Source organism: Glycine max, chromosome 8, assembly GCF_000004515.6.
Source record: "Glycine max cultivar Williams 82 chromosome 8, Glycine_max_v4.0, whole genome shotgun sequence".
NCBI lineage: Eukaryota > Viridiplantae > Streptophyta > Magnoliopsida > Fabales > Fabaceae > Glycine > Glycine max.
In genome coordinates, this window is record NC_038244.2 from 747,762 (window position 1) to 767,170 (window position 19,409).

General features: G+C 31.1%; 4 protein-coding genes across 4 annotated transcripts; 1 reads left to right on the top strand and 3 right to left on the bottom strand.

The window, feature by feature from the left end:
* Positions 1 to 417: 417 nt before the first annotated feature.
* On the top strand, positions 418 to 2,765 carry LOC102667194 (uncharacterized). The gene is made up of 5 exons (XM_041017842.1): positions 418 to 561; positions 787 to 942; positions 1,041 to 1,075; positions 1,985 to 2,398; positions 2,515 to 2,765. The coding sequence occupies exons 1-5, from the start codon at positions 418 to 420 to the stop codon at positions 2,561 to 2,563; spliced, it is 798 nt and encodes a 265-aa protein (XP_040873776.1). The 3' UTR covers positions 2,564 to 2,765.
* Positions 2,766 to 2,857: 92 nt separating this feature from the next.
* Positions 2,858 to 4,214, bottom strand: LOC102666943 (uncharacterized). The gene is made up of 3 exons (XM_006584635.4): positions 3,599 to 4,214; positions 3,432 to 3,514; positions 2,858 to 3,229 (listed from the first exon to the last, which is right to left on the bottom strand). Exons 1-3 carry the CDS (start codon positions 4,182 to 4,184, stop codon positions 3,071 to 3,073), a joined length of 828 nt encoding a protein of 275 aa, XP_006584698.1. The 5' UTR covers positions 4,185 to 4,214; the 3' UTR covers positions 2,858 to 3,070.
* Positions 4,215 to 6,936: 2,722 nt separating this feature from the next.
* LOC100803200 (NAC domain-containing protein 83) lies at positions 6,937 to 8,869 on the bottom strand. Its single transcript, XM_003532348.4, has 3 exons — positions 8,581 to 8,869; positions 7,809 to 8,083; positions 6,937 to 7,287 (listed from the first exon to the last, which is right to left on the bottom strand). Exons 1-3 carry the CDS (start codon positions 8,759 to 8,761, stop codon positions 7,018 to 7,020), a joined length of 726 nt encoding a protein of 241 aa, XP_003532396.1. The 5' UTR covers positions 8,762 to 8,869; the 3' UTR covers positions 6,937 to 7,017.
* Positions 8,870 to 14,213: 5,344 nt separating this feature from the next.
* LOC100796288 (probable protein S-acyltransferase 5) lies at positions 14,214 to 17,976 on the bottom strand. Its single transcript, XM_003532414.5, has 5 exons — positions 17,690 to 17,976; positions 17,249 to 17,431; positions 15,738 to 16,034; positions 15,163 to 15,396; positions 14,214 to 14,934 (listed from the first exon to the last, which is right to left on the bottom strand). The coding sequence occupies exons 1-5, from the start codon at positions 17,786 to 17,788 to the stop codon at positions 14,440 to 14,442; spliced, it is 1,308 nt and encodes a 435-aa protein (XP_003532462.1). The 5' UTR covers positions 17,789 to 17,976; the 3' UTR covers positions 14,214 to 14,439.
* Positions 17,977 to 19,409: the final 1,433 nt, after the last annotated feature.

Below are 19,409 nucleotides of genomic sequence, written 5' to 3' on the forward strand. Positions count from 1 at the left end.
ATTTGAAATCCTAGACAGCTGAGGCTGTTGTGTTGATGCTGGAATGTATACATTTTGCTGATGTCTATGATAAACTTGTTGATGCCCTAAAAGGAACAAACTGTTTGAAGACGAATATTGGTTTCAAAACTCCAAGTGAAAATGTTTATTGCTAGACCCTGTATGGGGCTGCATACTAGATGTATTCAATGATATTCAATGATTTCCCCGTGATTGATCACAAATTCTATCAAGACAAGATATTCACTTACAAAATTGAGTTGAAGAAAACCGGAGGAGTGATTGATTTTGAGGAGGCAAACAAAGCAGAAGGCATCACAAGCTTCCTTTAACCAACATCATGTCGAGTCATTTCTCTCGTGTTTAAGACGGCTGAGAGAAACTGACTACATGTTTCCTTTAGATTTCTTCAAAATCATGCGTTTTTCCAAAGAATGCATTCTATTTGGTCCAGATTGGGAATCTCTCTCTGCAATTACTCGTCTCACTTTTATTGATGACAGTGACAATTGTTATGGCAAGTTTGTAAATGAGTACAAAGAGGAGTTGAAGAGTATGGGAGTAATTACTGAAATCAAACATGGTCTGAATTTTGTCACTACTTGCCTTAAGTGAGACTGTGTTTTTATCGTTGGAATGCATCCGGTTACTGCGTGAGCATTATAAATCTCATGGAGATGACTTCAAAAAATAATTCTCCAAAACAAAATAATTAGCTAAACACTGGTTATAGGCCTCCAGACAAAATGTTTACTGTTTGATTCTAAGTGGAGTTCGTTCCTAAAGCCAACCGATGGACCATTCATTGATGAAACTTTTTATGGACCTGAGATTGCCTTGTACAGTGAAGAACTCAATGCAATTGGAATTATTGGTAATGTTAAGATAGGGTGCTCATTAATGGCTAGTCACCTTGATCTGCATTCTGAATCTTCCACCATAGTAAGAATATATAGGTGTTTGAATAAAAATGATTGGAAACCAGAAGATAAAGCTTCCAGAAAATTGGTGTAAGCACTATATCCGAGTCTGTGCTTAAGGAAGAATCATCCTTACTGGATGGTGTGGAAGTCAGGCAAGTGGATCCAAGCAATATTTTCATTGGCAAGGGGTTGGTTAAACTTGTCCTCAGCTTTCTTGCTTGTTCTAGTCTCAAAATGGAAGCATAGAAAGACATGAATGTTGGGAATAAATTTGTATGTGTATGATCCAAATCATCGTATAATCAATTGTAATTTTAAATTATAAAGTATTATTTTGTTATTATTGTCATATTTCATTATTTGATTAAATAGTTTATTTGATAATATCTTTGATTAAAATTAAAGACTCGTTATTATAATAGAGATTATGATAAGGAGAAATAAGTTTTTTTTTAAAATTTTAATCTAAATTATCACAGGATTATTATAAATATGATAAAGTTGGACTTGGTCAATTATTTTTTCTAAGTTTAAATTGCTAAATAGTTAGCAATAGAAAATAACAAGAAAAAATATTTTAAAATGACTTAAAAGATAAGGTAATTGTTTCGATTTTATCACAAATCTATTATCTTTGGCTTGATGTAAATACAGCCCTAGGTTGAAGGAAAAAAAGTTAACAGTTCTCTTCTCATTCTCTCGTAGCACCAATTATTATTCTACCTTTCAAATTGTTGACGAATAGAGGTGAAATCTTTTATGCTTTAAGAACTCAACCACAAATATATATTTAATATGTCTTCTATTTAAATATAATTTAGATGCAAGATAGATCTTTTTATTCCGCTAGGTGTTTGGAATAATTTTTTGAATACAAAAGAATCGAGACTCTGATACCAATTGAAGGAAAAAAAATGTTCAAAATACAATAGAATAAAAAGATCTATTATATGTGTATTTGTTGATGAGTTGTTGAAACATAAAATTTAAAGATTTCATGTGTATCCACGTTAGATTAATCTTTATTCCTTAACAAGTGGAACAATAATTGGTACTACCAGAAAATGGGAAAGAGAAGTGATAGCCTTTTTTTTCCTCAATGAAGCGGTCCAGGGTCTTATTGACCTTATTGTCCATGAGACGATTGAACCTGTCACTGTTTGCTATAGTTTATCTCTATCATCAGGGAAGACCATTACTAAGAAAGTAAACATAATGATACGTTGGGAACGGGAGAGTTCAAAGTTTTTTACCCAGAAGATGGACTCCAGTGGAGATATAAGCATTCTAAAATATGCCGCATATTTCTCAGAAGCAATCTCTGTGGGCGTATTGCGTGAGGATGTTGATCATGTTATTGCACTCTCTGAGCTGATCAAGTTAGGCTTCCTGGTGAAGTTTAATGAGGAAGCAGTTGATTTCTTGATGGAATCAAAGGATTTGCAGATTTTCTTGGAAGACGAGGAGTTGTCTAGGTATGCTTCACTGAACTCAATTTTGTGTGTACCTTTTCCAAAAATCTTCTACTGTTGTATATTTTCCTTCTATTTTGCGTCCTTACTAGAGTGTGTCGTTTCTTGTGTTTGTTCAGGTGGGGATGTAGCTACTCAGAAAGAAAGTATAATATGATGAGGTTTTGATATGAATTGGAAGAGCTCCTTGAAATTCCATTTAATAGTGAATACATTCTTACATGTTACCAGACACGTGGATCCTAATAGAGGTTTGATAGTTAGTCAATAAAGTAAATATTAAAAGGAGTCTCTAGATTTGTTTGCTTTTACTGGATGGGCATCTGGGCTTCACTCCATGGAATTCAACGATGTGATTTGATTTTCATGCAGATAATATTTTATTTAATCTTAGTTCAAAAGAAAAACTGTTTTTAACTTCATGTGGATGGAATAAAGGGCTCATATGAAAATGTATAATTTAGATCAGAGGAAAATAATTTACATCAATGCTAGAACCAGAAATATACCAGGCGTTTTACACAATGAACAAAGACAAGACAGTTGTGGTCTACATCTGATTGTTGGAATCAGAAGATGGGGAATTCAGAAGGAACTGAAAAAGGCTCTGACCAATTAAAAAAAAGAAAGGGAGTGTAATTTGTCTTTCATTCTTTCTAACACCTAGTCTGTTAATCATTTCGTTGCTTTTGTAGTAACAATAAGACTTCGGTCATCTCCAGTACAGGTACACATTGGGTGATAGAGCGACTTAACTTTGAGTAGAGTCCTCATAGCCCCAAATTTCTTCTTATGTCCTTTTCTCTTCGAAGTTGGTTCTAGTTCCTGAAGTACCTAAACAAAAATAAAAAATAGAATCACCAAAAGTGTTTTCTTGTCGTCTTCAATTTGTCTATTTTGGGAGATGCAATGTTTTTGTTTTGGATATCTAGTATTTAACAAAGGTTCATATAGTTAAAACTTAAAACAAACAATTTTGAACACAGAAGATAGGAGGAAAAGAAATGAAATAGTAAAAATACTGAGAGCATCTCACCTCGTTTGAATTTGTTGATTCAGCTGTTTGAACACTGTCTGCACTGCGTGACTTATGGAGCACGACAATGGCTGGACTATTACCTGCATTCATCAAACACTTTAAATTTGTTGATAAAAAGTGATGGTGCTTTTACCAAATATGCTATTAATTCTTTCAGTACTCACATTCTTCCTCGTTTCTTTTCTCAGCCTCATTGCAATAAATTCTGAAACTAGGCGATCCAGGACATAGAAACCTGCCAACTTCTTCACTTTCATCTTCATCGTCACTATCCTCGTGATGATCATCACCTTTTGCACCCACTTCTTGCTCCTTTTCTTCCTTTGTCTCTTCCACTAGTTCTGCCTCGGCCATCTCAACAGCATGATTCAATATATCTTGGTTGGGATCCATGTTTTTGTTAACCTGCTCTATCTTAACTTTGTTGGGGTGAGTCTCCTCCACATTTTCACATTCAGAGTTGGGAATCGGAACCACTCTGGACATTTTTTCTGCGGTTATTACTCGCTCAACCGTTTCCTCTTTAGGTGGTTCAATCTCCTTTGAAGAAGAAACCTTATCTTCTGTTTCAGTTCTGTGTGAAGATTGAGAATTGTCATCCTTTTCATTCAACAGGTTCTTCTTGGAGAGGGTGGTTTCTCTATTCCTACGTTTTCTGAACTCCTCATATCGGCTAACGAGCATAGGGCGGATTTTGGCTGGTAACCCCTCTCCTTCAACTGCATTTGACTTTGAATTCCCAATCCCCATTGCAGACACAAAACAATGATTTTGCCTGCAATGAAGAGGCAGGGTAGGGAAAAAAATGATTTGGCTCAGATGAATAAGTTAGAAAGGTGGAGAATGAAAAGCTTTTTAGGGGTTTGGTGTGGAATTAAAATAACAGTTAATGGCTGTCAATATTAGAAAAAAAAATGCATTTCACACACACAAAAAAGAGTCTTGGATTTGCAATTTTAGAAATCAAACTAACATGTTGTAACTCTCTTTCGTTGTTGGAATTCAGAAACCGTCAACTTAGGATAAGGATTAACTCGACAGGTTGGAATATTCATGGCTATATTGGTACTGTGGAACGAAAATGTAGAGGCCTCAAACAGTCAAACTGCATATTATGCCAGCTAACTATATCAAATTTTAATATCTAACAATGCTGTTTTTTTCAGGGTCAATTTTCCAACAAAGATGATGAGCAAGATTCTAAAAAATTAGTTATCAACAAAATTAATAAATACTTAGTATTAATACTATAGCAGCCTATTATGGGAATTAGAATTGACACATAACCACATAATAGAAAAAGTCACATGAAGATCCGCATTGAAATATGTCCATCATCTTCGGCATCGCCCATGAAGATCCTATAATTTAGGGCCAAGTCTGAAGTTGATTCCATCCATTTTCTCAATTGAATGATCAAACCTCAACGCGATTTATTATTCAATATATATGTATTTTATAGCAGAAAATGAAATCATAACGTTTAGTCTTTATAAATTTTCACTTTTATATATTCATTATTAGTCAATGATGAAGATGTACGTACACGGGGCATGAGTCCCAATAGTTAGCTTTATTATAGTTTGTTATTTTTTCTGCAATTTGTTATTTTTCTACCAAGTTAGCTAAGATTCGTGTGAGTCGTTAATGCCCATGTTATGCCCACACTACTATAAAAATCACTTGTGTAACTCATTTCCAATCAAGAAGAATCATTATGCTATTTCATCTTTCTTTCTTGTTCATTTAATGTGTTCAACTAGTTAAGATGATATCAGAAACTCAGCTTTGCTAATGGCGAGCACATCATTTCAGCTTCAAACCAAAACTCCAATAACGTGATACACTCATGGATATTTAATTCTCTGAAAAAAATAGAAAGTGTGGGTGAAGATCAAAATTAGTCCAGTAAAAAAAAACAAACACGGAAGATCAAAATGAGATAAAAGATGTGAATGATCAAAGTCCATGATGAGTGTAGGCGATTGGTCTTAGTATGTATTCATTTTAGAATATATTTTTAAAGAAAAAATAACTCCAAAATTAACATGCACTTAATGTTGACCCTTGCAAAATGAAATTTTAATTAGAAGGTGCAAATAACAAAATTGAAAAGTACTCGACTAAGCTCACCAGACTTCTGATAATTTTTCACCTTTTTATTTAATTATTAATTTATTACACTTACTTTACATTTGCTTTATTTCCCTCCAACTCAAAAAAAAAGAAGCAAAGGACAATATTCCGATATTAAGTTAATTAACGAGTTATACATTTGCTTAGTGTAATTGATAACAGTGAATTGACTAATAAGATCGTGTATAAAAAAATTATGTCAGATAATTATCTCTTCTAATTAAATAAAATATGGGATATAAGATTCTCTGAATTTTAAAAAATACTATTGTAGTGTTTGATCAGAAAGCTGACATTACAATAGCTTTTTTTAAGTTCGGAAATAAAAAAAATATATAAGTTAGTTGATAATAAAAGTAAATTACTACTGTAGTGTTTTTTAGTAAAAAAAAAACACTGCAATTTTTTATTTAAAAAAATTCTATTTTTTGTCTCCTAATAACTTATATTTACTATCTATTATTTACTAAAAACACTACAATAGTACTACTATTTTTTTTATCCTAATAATATTTTTAATAATATATTTTTAAAAATACTATTGTTGTATTTTTAATAAGCTAGGCAGTTAAATATATAAGTTAATTGGGTGACAAAAATAGAAATTTTTTGTTAAATAAAGAAAGATTTCCTTATAATGATAAATATAATTATTTCTTAGATCAGATACCATAAATTTCTTTTTCCTTGTGATATAAAAATTGTTAAAAAATTTACTTATTTTTACCAAGATAATATCTTATATTGTAGCTGTTTTTTTTTTTTTTTTTACAACTGAGATTTTTTACAATTTTTTGTTTCAATCCAGAAGATCTCAACTCGTATGTTTGGATCCTCTCCAAAAGGATTTTCTCAATAACAGAAACCAGAATCGTTGGGTTGCTAATGCAATGATTAATCAAAGCTGTGATATTGCAAGATGACTGGAGGAAAAAAAAATGCTGCAGAGGATCCGATTGCTAAAATATACCCTTTGTGCATGTCTTCTTGCTCCTTTAATTTGCATGCCAGCCTTAATTGTTTTACTTCAAAAAAAATTGTAAATTTAAAAATAAAATTATAAGAATTTATCATATATTTTAAAGTTGAGATGAAGGACTAAATTCATACGCATTTTAAAGTTGGAGGACCAAAATATAAGAGCTAAAAACATACTTTTTTTTATAAAAATCTTTAATAGTATAGATTTAACAAAATATATTACTCTACGACCACATTGAAACTACATCTAATTAAAAACATGGAAATAAGCATATTACAATATTATGATAGGAAACCACGCATCTGATGATCAATTACAAATGGGCATAGCCATTTATATATGATCCATTTTCCTTAATGAATGTTGAAGAAGAAACTCTGGGTATCCTCTAGCATATGATCCATTTAATTTCATTAATTAAATTACAGCAAAGCCATGGACAAATTTGCAATTAATTAAGTGGTCCTAAAAATGGGCATAGCCACTTGTTTCTTCATGGTCCGATGCATTTGAAGAAACCTCCATGATGTTACTGGAACTTGAACATGATGAGGATGTAGAAGAATTGGTCTTCCCTACCATCATAAAATCAAACATTAATCTTGGACGACTAGTTTGAACTGTATTATTTTGCCTATGCTTCTGATGAGTGGCGCTGCCATCACTTTCTAGACTTCTTTTCTTCATCGATAAGCGACACAGAACCCAATCTCCTATCTCGTTCACATAGTTATTCTGCCAATACTCAATGCCATTAATTATATATTTGCAATTCTGGCACACTCTACTTTTCATTACTTTGACAAATGGTAATCAATAGTAGTATGCGCTAAGGTTAATTACTAGTTATGAAACCAAAAATAAAAAAAAAAAGTGATTTCAAAATATATTAAAATGATTTTCATTAACATTATTTTTATGAGTTTAATGATCAAGCATTTGATCGGGTAATTTTTTTATTGTGGATTAATTATAAATTATTGTTAATATAACTTTTAAAATAATTATCATAAAAATTAATAAATTTAACATTGTATGATAATTTAAATTTTTTTACATTGTTAGCTTATACCATCTTTTCTCTTTCTTTATTATTGATTCTTTAATTAATATTATTACTCTTAACAAGACTCTAAGGATAAATTAATTACATTTAAATTTCATCAAGTTTAATGAAATTACACTCGATATTTGTGTCTCTTTTTGGCATTATTTGAACCTTCCATGAAATAAATACTTGAGGAAATTAAACTTACATGGGATGAGTTGGCAGCACCAGTTTCTACACTGACGAGACGATATTCGTGCAAGACCCAGTGAGTTCTGGAGCCTTTTGGTGATTTGCCTTCATAAAATATCAATGTTTTTCGTACCCCAACAATACCATTGTTACACGTTGAAGATGATATTCTTTTGTCTGATCCTGTTGCCTTCCAATAGCCACACTTTGTTGTTCGGTTCATGCGATTACCATTTCGATATTTTGCTTCCTTCGGGCTGAAAAAGTGCCTCTCTTGTAGATCACAATTCCCTGATGATGAACATACGCATGCTTATTCATTAACGACTAATTTTGTTAATTATTATAGCAATGTCATCAGGTAATTAAGACTACGTAAGATTTAAGTTAGCAATCTTGTACATGATATGACAAATATATATGAGCACGATAGTTTTTTTTTTTTTTTTATGTTCTGTGAGAAGTTAAGTTTAAGTTTATGTTTAATTTAATTTATTTTAAATAATTTAATATCTATGAATTTTCAATATAAAATATTTTAGCTCATCAATCACCAATAGGAAATGATGATAATATGATATATTTAGAATAATTATTTTAAAAATTAACTAATTTATATACATATATCATAACATGTGATCGGTAAATAATGTAAAAAGAATTACAGTATTACAGTATCGACTTATATATGTTTATTAATTCTTATTTTAAAGAAACAATCATTTATTTTTATTAATTTTTAAAGAATGAAAGGATAAATAAATATATTTTTTTAAAACAATTGTTACCTGGCAAATCCCAAGGATCATACTTGCAGACATTGATCTCGGGAATGATAGAAGCAGGCAAGGGGTAGGAGAAGACCTTACATTTCAAGTATTGAAAAACAAGCTCTTCATCTGTTGGCTGAAAACGAAAACCAGGAGGCAATTTGCTCACTCCATTTTTAACAAAATTCAGCTTTTCCATTTGCTTAAATTAAACCTGCTTTTGAATCTTTGGAAACTTAAATTCAACAACCAAAGAAAGGAGGGAAAAGAAGGCCTGACTTTTGGACTCGAAGGGTGGGGGGTACAGGCATTTGAAATAAGTGAGTTGTTATATATATATATATATATAAATGGACTGAGAATGAGAGAGAAAAGTTAGTCTTTGGAAAAAAGGGGACAATACTTAACAGACTAAGTTTGATGTTTGACAATTAATTAAACCTTGTTTCCTTTCTTACCAGGATCGATCTTTAAAGATATTTTAATTAGTATTTTGCTCTACCCCACATTTTATATGATAAAGTGCCTTGGTTTTTTCGTTTTTAACCTACATATCTAGATTTTGTAAATAGATAAAGTATATTTTTCTTTTAAAGCTTAGATAAGGTAGTTTCTTGATTATAATTTTTTTTTTGTAAAACTTATCAAAATGAGTTCTTTTAAACTTATTTTAATAAGTTTTTATGGCCAAATTTATGATATAAAAACTAGTTTATTAAATAAGTGATGAATGAAGTTATTTGTCTAAAAATATATCAAAGGTAATTTGAAATGACGTCTAAGAACTAAATACTGGTTTGAAGTTTGTTCATCTAATATTGTACGGGTTGTTGACTATTTTTCAAGTCTGGTTGTTGCATTTTTACTTAAATACATCGGGGTTTGTTGAAGTTTGTGAGACGTCACGCAGGGTCATGCTTTCCTATAAATAAATAAGTAAATAAATAAGTTGTACTTTTTTATTAAAAAAATTTAAATTATATGTGGTTTTAGTTTTTTTTTTAAAATAGAGTGAAATAAATTTTTGTATTTAAAATCTAAGCAAATTTAATCTTTCAATTCCTTTAGTTTTCTTCTTAAAATATTTACGAATTAAACCAATAAAATTATTTCCAACTTTCTTCTATTTAAAACTCATCATCCAAATTTAACCCAATTCAAATAAATCAAAATCTTCAAACCTAAAATGATCTATATTCCAAATCGATCATATCACCCTTAAATATTTGAATATAAAGCAACAATTTGATGTTGTATGTATAAAAAATAAGGTCTGGGCCATGTTGACTCCATGAAAAGCGTATCAATTTGTACAAGTAATAATAAAATGATAAGATTGAGTATTGGGTCCACATAGTCTTTGCTTGTACTCAGACTTATATATATATATATATAATGTTTAAACAATATGTGATTCAAATTGAATTTTGTTCATTGATTAGGTACAAATATAAACTAATGTGAATTAATTACAAAGTAAAAAACATGAAAGGTTAAGAAAACAAACATTCGAAGGTGTGAAATGGTGTTGGTGATGAGTTATAGAATGTGTTGGAGGTTTTATTTACTAGAACTACTCTTGATGCAATCGTAATTGATTTTTCTCTTTTTAACATGAATATGATTATTACACACATTTTTTAAATAATTTTCATTACGAACAGAGATACAAAAACATACTAAACAATACCACTTTATCCCTAGACACGAATCACTTAAATGTTCTTTCCAAGTTCTTAGCATATAAGCATTTTTTAATGTCTAAATCGTAAAACTGTTCATGAAAATGGATGATCAGACCATAGACATGTGAATGAGCACACGAAAGAACAATATTGTATTAAGTCTAAAAACTTGTATCATAACCCATTTGATGGTGATCTCTCTAACGCTTTATCTTGACGTAATTTATAACAAGTAACGTCAAAACTTGATGGTGTGACTTGGTGATTGACTTGAATAAGTATTAGGTTTAACAAATTTGATGGTGAATTCATATATACAAACTCATTTTTATATATCAAAAGTTCTCTTGATGATATAGAGATCAAGGGGTCATGAATAATTCTTGTAATGGGTATGTCTTATACCTTTTGCATTATCAATATATATAATTGTTTTTATGGATTAAAAAAATCAAGGGGCCTGTTTTGTTGATGTGAGCTAGAAATAGTGCAAGTATATAAAGTGTATTGACAAGGTGCAAATAAAATTAAGAAGTCCCACGTTGTAGAGAAAGACATGATGCAACAACATATATGTATTTTGCTAACAATAAATAATAAAAAGACATTTTCATTCACTGTTCACAACCAAAAACAACATCGGAATTCCTAAAAACTAAAAAAGGAAATAAAAACATTTTCTTTGTTAAGTTTTATCCTCCAACAAGTTTTGAATTGAGAAGACATGTTATATATAAGCCTCATCTAATAATGCAAACACAGATATTCCATCAATATATAAAATACCATTCAAAATTGATCCCAATTAATATTATGAAAACAATGCGAATGAGAAGTAAAAAAATAGAGTAAGAGAAAAGAAAGTTGTTGATAAGATATGTGCGATCTCATTTAAAAAGATATGTATACAAGTAAATGGAGTTCTTCACGGTTAGTTTACGATGAAACTAAACCAAATATTAATGTTCGATCTGATCCCATTAATATTAAATGAAGTTCTTCATGGTTATTAGTCATGTGTTCTTTAATTAGCATTTAAAGCATGTATATATTATTAATTTGTGGCTGAAATTGAGAGTTCTAAATAAGGAGGAAAAATACGTATTGAATTTCTGGTGAACGTCAGACAAACTCTGAGTCCACGTCCGTCATGCACGTAAGAAATAGACAGCCTTATTATAGATAGTTCCTATTATCATAATGAAAGTAGTAAAACTAATTCGAATCCAATATTCTCAATTAATCCATTTTAGTTTTTATTTTATTAATATTGATCATATGTTTTCCTTTATATGAAGAATTCCAACCAAGGCCCAAAGGGATTGTTATATAGGAAATTAGTCTTGCATGATTGTGATGTTCGCATATCATTAGTTGCCTGAAACTTTAGGTTTTTTTTTTTTTTAACGTGGTATTGCATTTTTTTTCTTTCAATTTTTCAAGAATCAAGAACAATTGAACAAACCAACCCATTATCTTGACTTGCTTTTTTCTTTAAGTTTATTCAAAATTTACCATATTTAAAGTTTCCCTAGTGGATTTGCCATATATATAAATACAGTAAGATAATATGATATAAGCTTTTGTCCTCCTCCTTTTATTTATGAATTTGAATTATTGATGGATAGATGACTCGGACTCGCTTTATATATGTCACTTTATGTCATGCCGCAAGTCTTTTTTAGTTAATATATAGTTTTCTTTATCATTATTTAGTTCAATTTTAGTTTATCATTTGTAAAGTTTCGCAGAGAATTGAATCCAGCAAACGAAAGAAAGGAAAACCAACATAGTTATGTTTTCACTAAAAAGCAAAATCACGATCAAACATGCACGTAGTCAACTATGATATACTGAAACTTTCCTGTGCCCCCTTAAAAAAAAGTAGTGGTACTTTCCTTCACCAAGAAGATGTTGATTTAAAGAGCTTACTTTTTCAACATTGTAAATCAGATTTTGAAAGATTCACTCCCTCTCTAAATTTAAAAAAAGAAAAATAAAAGTCCAACTTGTATATTTACATGTTTAAATTCCTTTGCTTAAGACAGCAGCAACAGAAGTTGCCCTTTGTGGGGTGTAATATTAATCCTTTAAGCGAGTGTCTTATATAGTCTACATACACATGGGCATCACCTCAGTACTTTATAGTTTATAAATGCTTCTAAACATACTTTCCATGAGCAATTCTTGCATGACGAGTATATATATATTGTATCTATATAAATCAATCAAAAACTAAAAAAACGTATTAAAATAAGAATAAAAACATAGTCCTTACCTTGTTTTAATGTTATTTTTAATTTATTATTATTATTATTGTTTATAAATAAATACTATATATAGTACTCACGTATGAATTATTTTATTTTTTTCATTTTAAGTGTGTATCCGCCCCCCTCTCTTCATTTATGTGCGTGGAGCCTCTCCTATGCAAATCGTGTCCTTTTCTTTTACGCATTATTTTTCAAGCTTCATAAACTCCATGCCAAAGTGAGTTGTACTTTTTGTTTACGTCCCGTAGAAAAGGGATGCTATGCTTAACGCATAAGAAACTTGGTCAATGATTTCTTATCAGGATCACTTGCAGTTAATTAGAATCGCTAACATACACAGTTTCACTTTCACACACCTCAACTTTAAGACTTTAGATCATTACAACTTACAAGCATATCTATATTTTTTTTTGAGTGTACAGTGGCAATATCAAAATTAGAACCTAAAACATTGTACATATTACTTAAATTTCTCACACTAGATCGACCACAGTGAGATTTTAACCATTTTAATTTCAACTATTTACCAATATATTTATATATGTTAATTTTCCTGTGTCAAGAGGAAAGACCACAGGAGATACAAATTAATTAGTAATGTTTTTTTTAAGATCACAAATATCTTTCACTTAAAATCCACCTATAGTATGATGGGGATTAAGTTTGATAACAATGATTTTTCTCATATTTAAAACTCAAACTCAAAATATTAATTAACTCAAAATATTACTTAAGAAGAATTATATATATACTCCTTCAGTTAACCACTTATTGATAAATTAATAATTTTGTAAATGCCAAAAACAGATTATGAATTCTCTAGTTTCTAAATTAACATTTTTTTTATTCTCTTATTAAAAAAATAAGTGTTAAAAGGTTGATAATTTTGTAATTTACCCCATTAATTCAATATGTATTGTGAATTGAGTTGTACCTATTGGATTCATTTATGGTTTTGATTGTGCATAATCAGTGCTTTGATTGTGCATACAAATTAAATTCAATTTTTTTTTAATGCTCTATTCATAAAAAATAAAAGTTTTTAATTAACTGTAAATGCTAGCAGGCATTTTTTTTTCTTCATAAATTCACAAATTAAGTTGGATCCATTCCTTTTTTTCTGACAAAAATGATTTATTTTTAGTTTTGTTTTTCATTTTGGGCCAATGTTTAATAAAATTGATTGTCCGTCATACGAGTTTGGCCCATAAAAGCAAGTTTATGGGCTTTAAAGGTGCTTTCTTTTCTAGAAAGTAATTCGTGTGGGCTTTTAGCACCTTCTTAATTCTGTCGTAACTTCGTTTTAGCCGATTCTAGCGTCGTTTCGCCACTGGCACCGGGTTTTAGCTTTTCTGAGAATTCGTTTGAAAATTGCACTTTGAAATCCTCTTTCCATGGATTTTTCGCAACTTAACTAATCTGAAATTGACCAATTCTACACTGTAAGTTACTTAGAAATGTGTTCTTTGTGTATGTATGTATGTATTCGACTATTCGTTGGTGTTATTACGCGGTGTTTGTGTTTTGTTGTTTTGGTAGATTCATATGAATTATAATTTCCGATAACCTTGCTTCCTTTCAATGAAAATGTTTATTTTGGGGCTTCTGGGCAAACTGAAGAGTGATGTGTTTGGTATACCGTGTTTTCCCACTTTCGTGTTTGTCGCATAAAAATTATATGAAGATCACAAAATTTTCAATGGTTTTCACTGTTTTATATCATTGGCAAATGTTTGCGGGAGCGACTTAATACACTTTGAACTTTAACAAATTAATCAAATCAATCCAATCTATGAACACTCTTAATTACTCGTTTGAACTTTTAATTTACATCTGTAAAATTGTCTCATTACTCTCGTTTGAACTTCAAATTTACATCTTTAAATTTGTCCTGACAGGCTCACACTGTGCAGTGTGTACTATACAACTTCTCTAGTTGAGCAATTAGGCGCAGTAGCCGAATTTGATTCCCCAACTTCTGTTATGCTGTCCTGAACTTCTGTAGTTCCTTCCCATTGATGGTGTCTAATTGAACTTTCTTCTCCCTCCACTCCTTCCGTGTGAAGGATCCTGCTTAAATCCAGGGACTTATCGGTCAATCCACTATCTTTGCTACGTGCTTCATTGTCGAATCCATCTCTATAATTACTTTCCTCCTCGTCTTGCTCATTATAAACTGCATTCCCTACTAATTCCATACTTCTGGTTCTGGTTCTTCTTTTCATCATTGGGCTTAAGGGCCTAATACCCGTTCTTTGATATGATTCTAAGGGCTCCCTTGGAACCTTAGACCTGAAATTATTCTTGGATGGAGGAATTCTGGTGCAGAATACTTCTTTGAAGTTGTTAACCATCCCTCTGTTATATGGGTTGGTTTGTGGGTCATACCGGTTTTTAAAATTTTCATAAGTAGACTGCAAATAAGACAAAAAGAATTTTCATTAACATACACATAAGAAAACCAAACTAGGAAGGCACCATAGTTCTTCATTGTTTACATGTATCCATATCATCCATACAGCAGACTACGTCATCGTTTCAAATTTAGAATGCAATAAATTAAACGACGATTTCATGTGCACAAAAATAATGAAAGTCAAATTTAACGTTTGAAAGAATTATGAGCTGAATGGCATTCAAACCTGGTTTGTGCTGATGAGGTACGTGTGGAAAATAGTGAGACCACCAACAAACCAGGAACAAAGAAAGGTGTAAACTATTAATACGATGGATGCTATAGTTTTGGACATTGCTTTCCAAATTGATATTGCCTCGGAGTCCTTGATCTTCACGATGTAGACCCAGCAAAAGGCATGTACATATAAGCAAAGCAGAGTGGCAGAGAAAACAAACATGTAGTAGAACCTGTAATTTCGCTGCAACCATGTGCATACAACCAAAGGAAAAAAAAAAAAAACACAGGTGATTCAGCAACTTCCCGATTATATTCATATATCTAATAAAAATATGACTGTTTATTAATTCCGGTGCTGTTCTATCACCTCCACGAACCAAACCAGGAAATCAAAAACCTTATCAGAATAAAAATATGCATTCATTCAAGAATATGATCAGCATATTAACAACGACTATATACTTCTACAGACACAAGGAATTTATTCAAATGTTAGTATAGGAAGCTAGGGCTGTGTATATAACCTATGTATAGTGTTCCTTGGATACCATGGATGTGAAGTTATGAAAGAATGGGTGTTACCAGTCCAATACACTGACCAACCCATGGGCAGTGGTGATCAAATCGCTCCACGCAGTTATCACAGACTGAACAATGAGAAGCGCGGAGGGGTCTGTAGAGCATGCAAGTATCACAATATTTGACTTTCAATGTTATACCATTGAGAATTACATCCTTTGTTCGTGGAAATCGTGACAATGAAATTTGCCTATTGTTGCTATTATCAGTCCCATGATGGTCATCTGGCTGCGGAGGCTGGGCATTACGAGGTACTATGCCAGGATCTCTTGCAGAGGTCACTACAAGGGTGATCAGAACCTGAGAATACATTTCAAGAGTTATTATGACTTGGGAGTACAGTGGTGAATGAGAAAGATTGTGATGTAAAAGATCTCAATAGTCGCATCAATTTTCACTCATTTAAGTAGGGGAAAAATAATACTAGAGAATGGTGCACATTAGAATTTGTTTATCCATTTATGTTCAGATTTGCTCCCAAATAAATTAAGATGCCTTTATTCAATTTTGGTCAAAGTGTTACTACAAAACTAAATGCTAAAGTTCATATCTTATTTACGGCGGAAGAAGCACTCTTACTCGTACAGAACAATCACATAAGTAAATTTGACATCACACTTTAACCCAAAACCTTAAGATTTAGGTTTGAGTATTTTCCTCACTTATATGGTGCTTAACTTTTTCACTTTTAGTGGATGTGAGACTTCACCACCTCATACTTGTATTTCAACATGATCTTTATACCTGACTAATATTTATCATAACCTATAAATATGATATTTTGCTTCACTTTAAAACGATACTCCCTCCTCTCATTCCTCCTTCCTCTCAAAACTCTGTCTCCTATTAGCATTTCTTTAAAAAAAATTGAATGTCCAAGATAATGATGCTTCACTTATAGTTTGAAACGGAGTTACTTTCAAAACATATAGATGGATTTCGAATGCCTTTTGACTTTTCAGCCATTTACTGGTATAATTTTATTAAAATTATTACATTAGTAGTAAATGAAAATAATATGTACAGTTGCAGGTGCTTGCAAGTAAGACAGAACAAACAAGGAATCTTAAATGTAATGATAAATGCAGGCACAGTATCGATGGATGGAAATGAAAAAATGTCTTTTTGCTTAAGTCCCTTGCTTCGATATGAGAAGTTGTCATCATCATCATATTTTTTATAGCAGGATTTCCTACACATGATTCCCTCAAGAATAATTAAATCCAAACATGTTCAATAATTAAGGCGATGGAATAGAGAATGCTAGGATAATAAAAAGGTGAAATTACGCTATCGCGCTGATAGGTTTTAGAGGCACCTCTAACAGATTGTTAGTGTGTTTGGATAAGAAAGAAGAATCATTCACACACCATGATTCTTTATTAGTTACAAGAACTGTTTACAGTTTGAATAGATATATATAGAATGAAATTCCAGATAAAATAGGGGATGATACAGGGCAGGGGGGCACGAGCAGTTATTGAGCAGTAAATATTTTAGAAGGAAAAACTTACGAAGAGTGTGAGAGCCATAAGCACAGCCATTATTGACCATCCGGTGTGATGAGGAAAATCATCTAACAGTTTCCTTGCTACCATACCACAGAACATAGCCACCGGGAGAACAATCAGAAATATCGATATAAATATAGATTTCACATCAGGTCCAAAAATAAGCCTCCCTCCACAAAGAAATACCTGAATGAACCACAAATTCAGAAACCGATCGAGAACAAAGCAATGTATCTATCATTAAACAGCGAAATTCAACTATTCAGAAACAGCTCAGCGTCGAGAGTAGTTGTTCGAAACTCTACAATTTTTTTCTCTGCATATTCCGACTCAACTCGCTGTTTACTGACGCAGAGAACTCGGAATTGAACTCGGAGAGGTGAATAAAGCCCTAAATATTATGAATCAGAGAAAAGTGATCGGAGAAAGTTGCGTGCGACTTACGTTACTGCCTTGCCAGACGCGATAATTTCTGACCAGCGAGGGAGCGGAGGTGGCGCCGGAATCTGGATATGCCGGAGGCGGCGGCGGCGGTGGCGGCATTGTGTGGGAGTAAAGATCGCAATTAAAGTGGTAAGGCAATGATTAATGAATGAATCAATGAAAATTGAAAACAAGGACGCAACCTCTGGTCAAAGCCTCCAAGGCTGAATCAAAAGACACATCTTCTCTCTCCTCTTTTTTTTTTTTTTTTCTATTCCTTTGACTTTCCAACTATTCTTATTCAATGCCTTTTTAGTGAATATCATTAACTTTTTACTTAAATCCACTTCTAGTTTCCTTATGAATTTTTGCAATTTTCCTTTTTATGTTTTTAATCGAGCCATTTTAATTTTATTATATATCGTGTTAATTTTTTTATTAGTTTCACATCTAAATATTAATGATTTTTTCATATAAGTTATTTTTTACTTAATTGGTAGTAATGTAAATATTTGTTAATGTGGACACAATATTTGAAATACCAATATATATATATATATATTTTTTTTAAAAAAATATGTGAGTTTTTTAATATCCTTTATGCATATCGTATTTGTTTGTTATTGGAATAATTTCATAGATAGAAAGCATGAATCCTTACTTATGTCAGCCTGTTAATTAAGAGATGATTGATATATGGAACTTTTATTACAAACTGGATATTACACTAATTGAGAGATGTAATTAAAATATTTAATTTAATAACTAAAAGATGTATATTCATTTACAAAAATATCTTTTACTTTCCCATATTATTCCGTATTTTCAAGTTTAGGGCTATTGGTTTGATAAGTCAGATGAAATAAAAGGTCAAAAGATAAAAACAGATTATATAATAACTTAAATTTAATCAAATATAACTTTTAAATGAAATTTATTCAAAAATAATAATAATCTATTTTTTAATAGGCAAATTGAATGCCACGTTCAATAATCCCAGCTACTGCTGCTCCACTGTAATTCTATAATTATATAAATATAATAAATAATACTGGTAATAAAATAAGACCAATAGAATTGCCATACTTACACGTGCCTTACTTTGATAATATTTGAAGTTGACAAATTCAACGGAAGCAGCCATTTGGAACGTCTGTTGAAACTTTAAAAATTAAAATTAATAGTAATTTTGTCTTTTTTAAAAGAAATCTTATTTGGAAAATTATATTTTATTAATTTTAATTATTAGATAATTGTTTTTATTTCTTGACATTTTTAGAGTATAAAATCAATAACAATCTTTTTTTTAAAAGAAATTTTATTCAAATTTTATATTTTATCAAATTTTATTTATTAATTATTATGCAATCAATTTTTTATCAGTAATATAATCCAATACCATTAAATACTCAATATTTTGGTACAACATACAAAATACTCAATATAAATTCATGCTATATAAAGTACAATACCAGTTAATAATCCAGTCGGTTAAAAATATTCCCAGTAACTAGGTCAATGTTTTACACCAACAATATCTATGCTATACTTAAAAATAAAACAAGTCTGCAGTTTGATAACTCCCAATTAATTAATCCTATTATGGAGCATTTCATAATCATTATTCAGAAAACAAAGAGCGAGAACATCTGCGGCTTCAAATTCTTCGCTTTGACAATCTGATACCATTATGTAGTAACATATCTTTCATTATCTCTCCTCTCCTGGTTCTGCCTTCTCC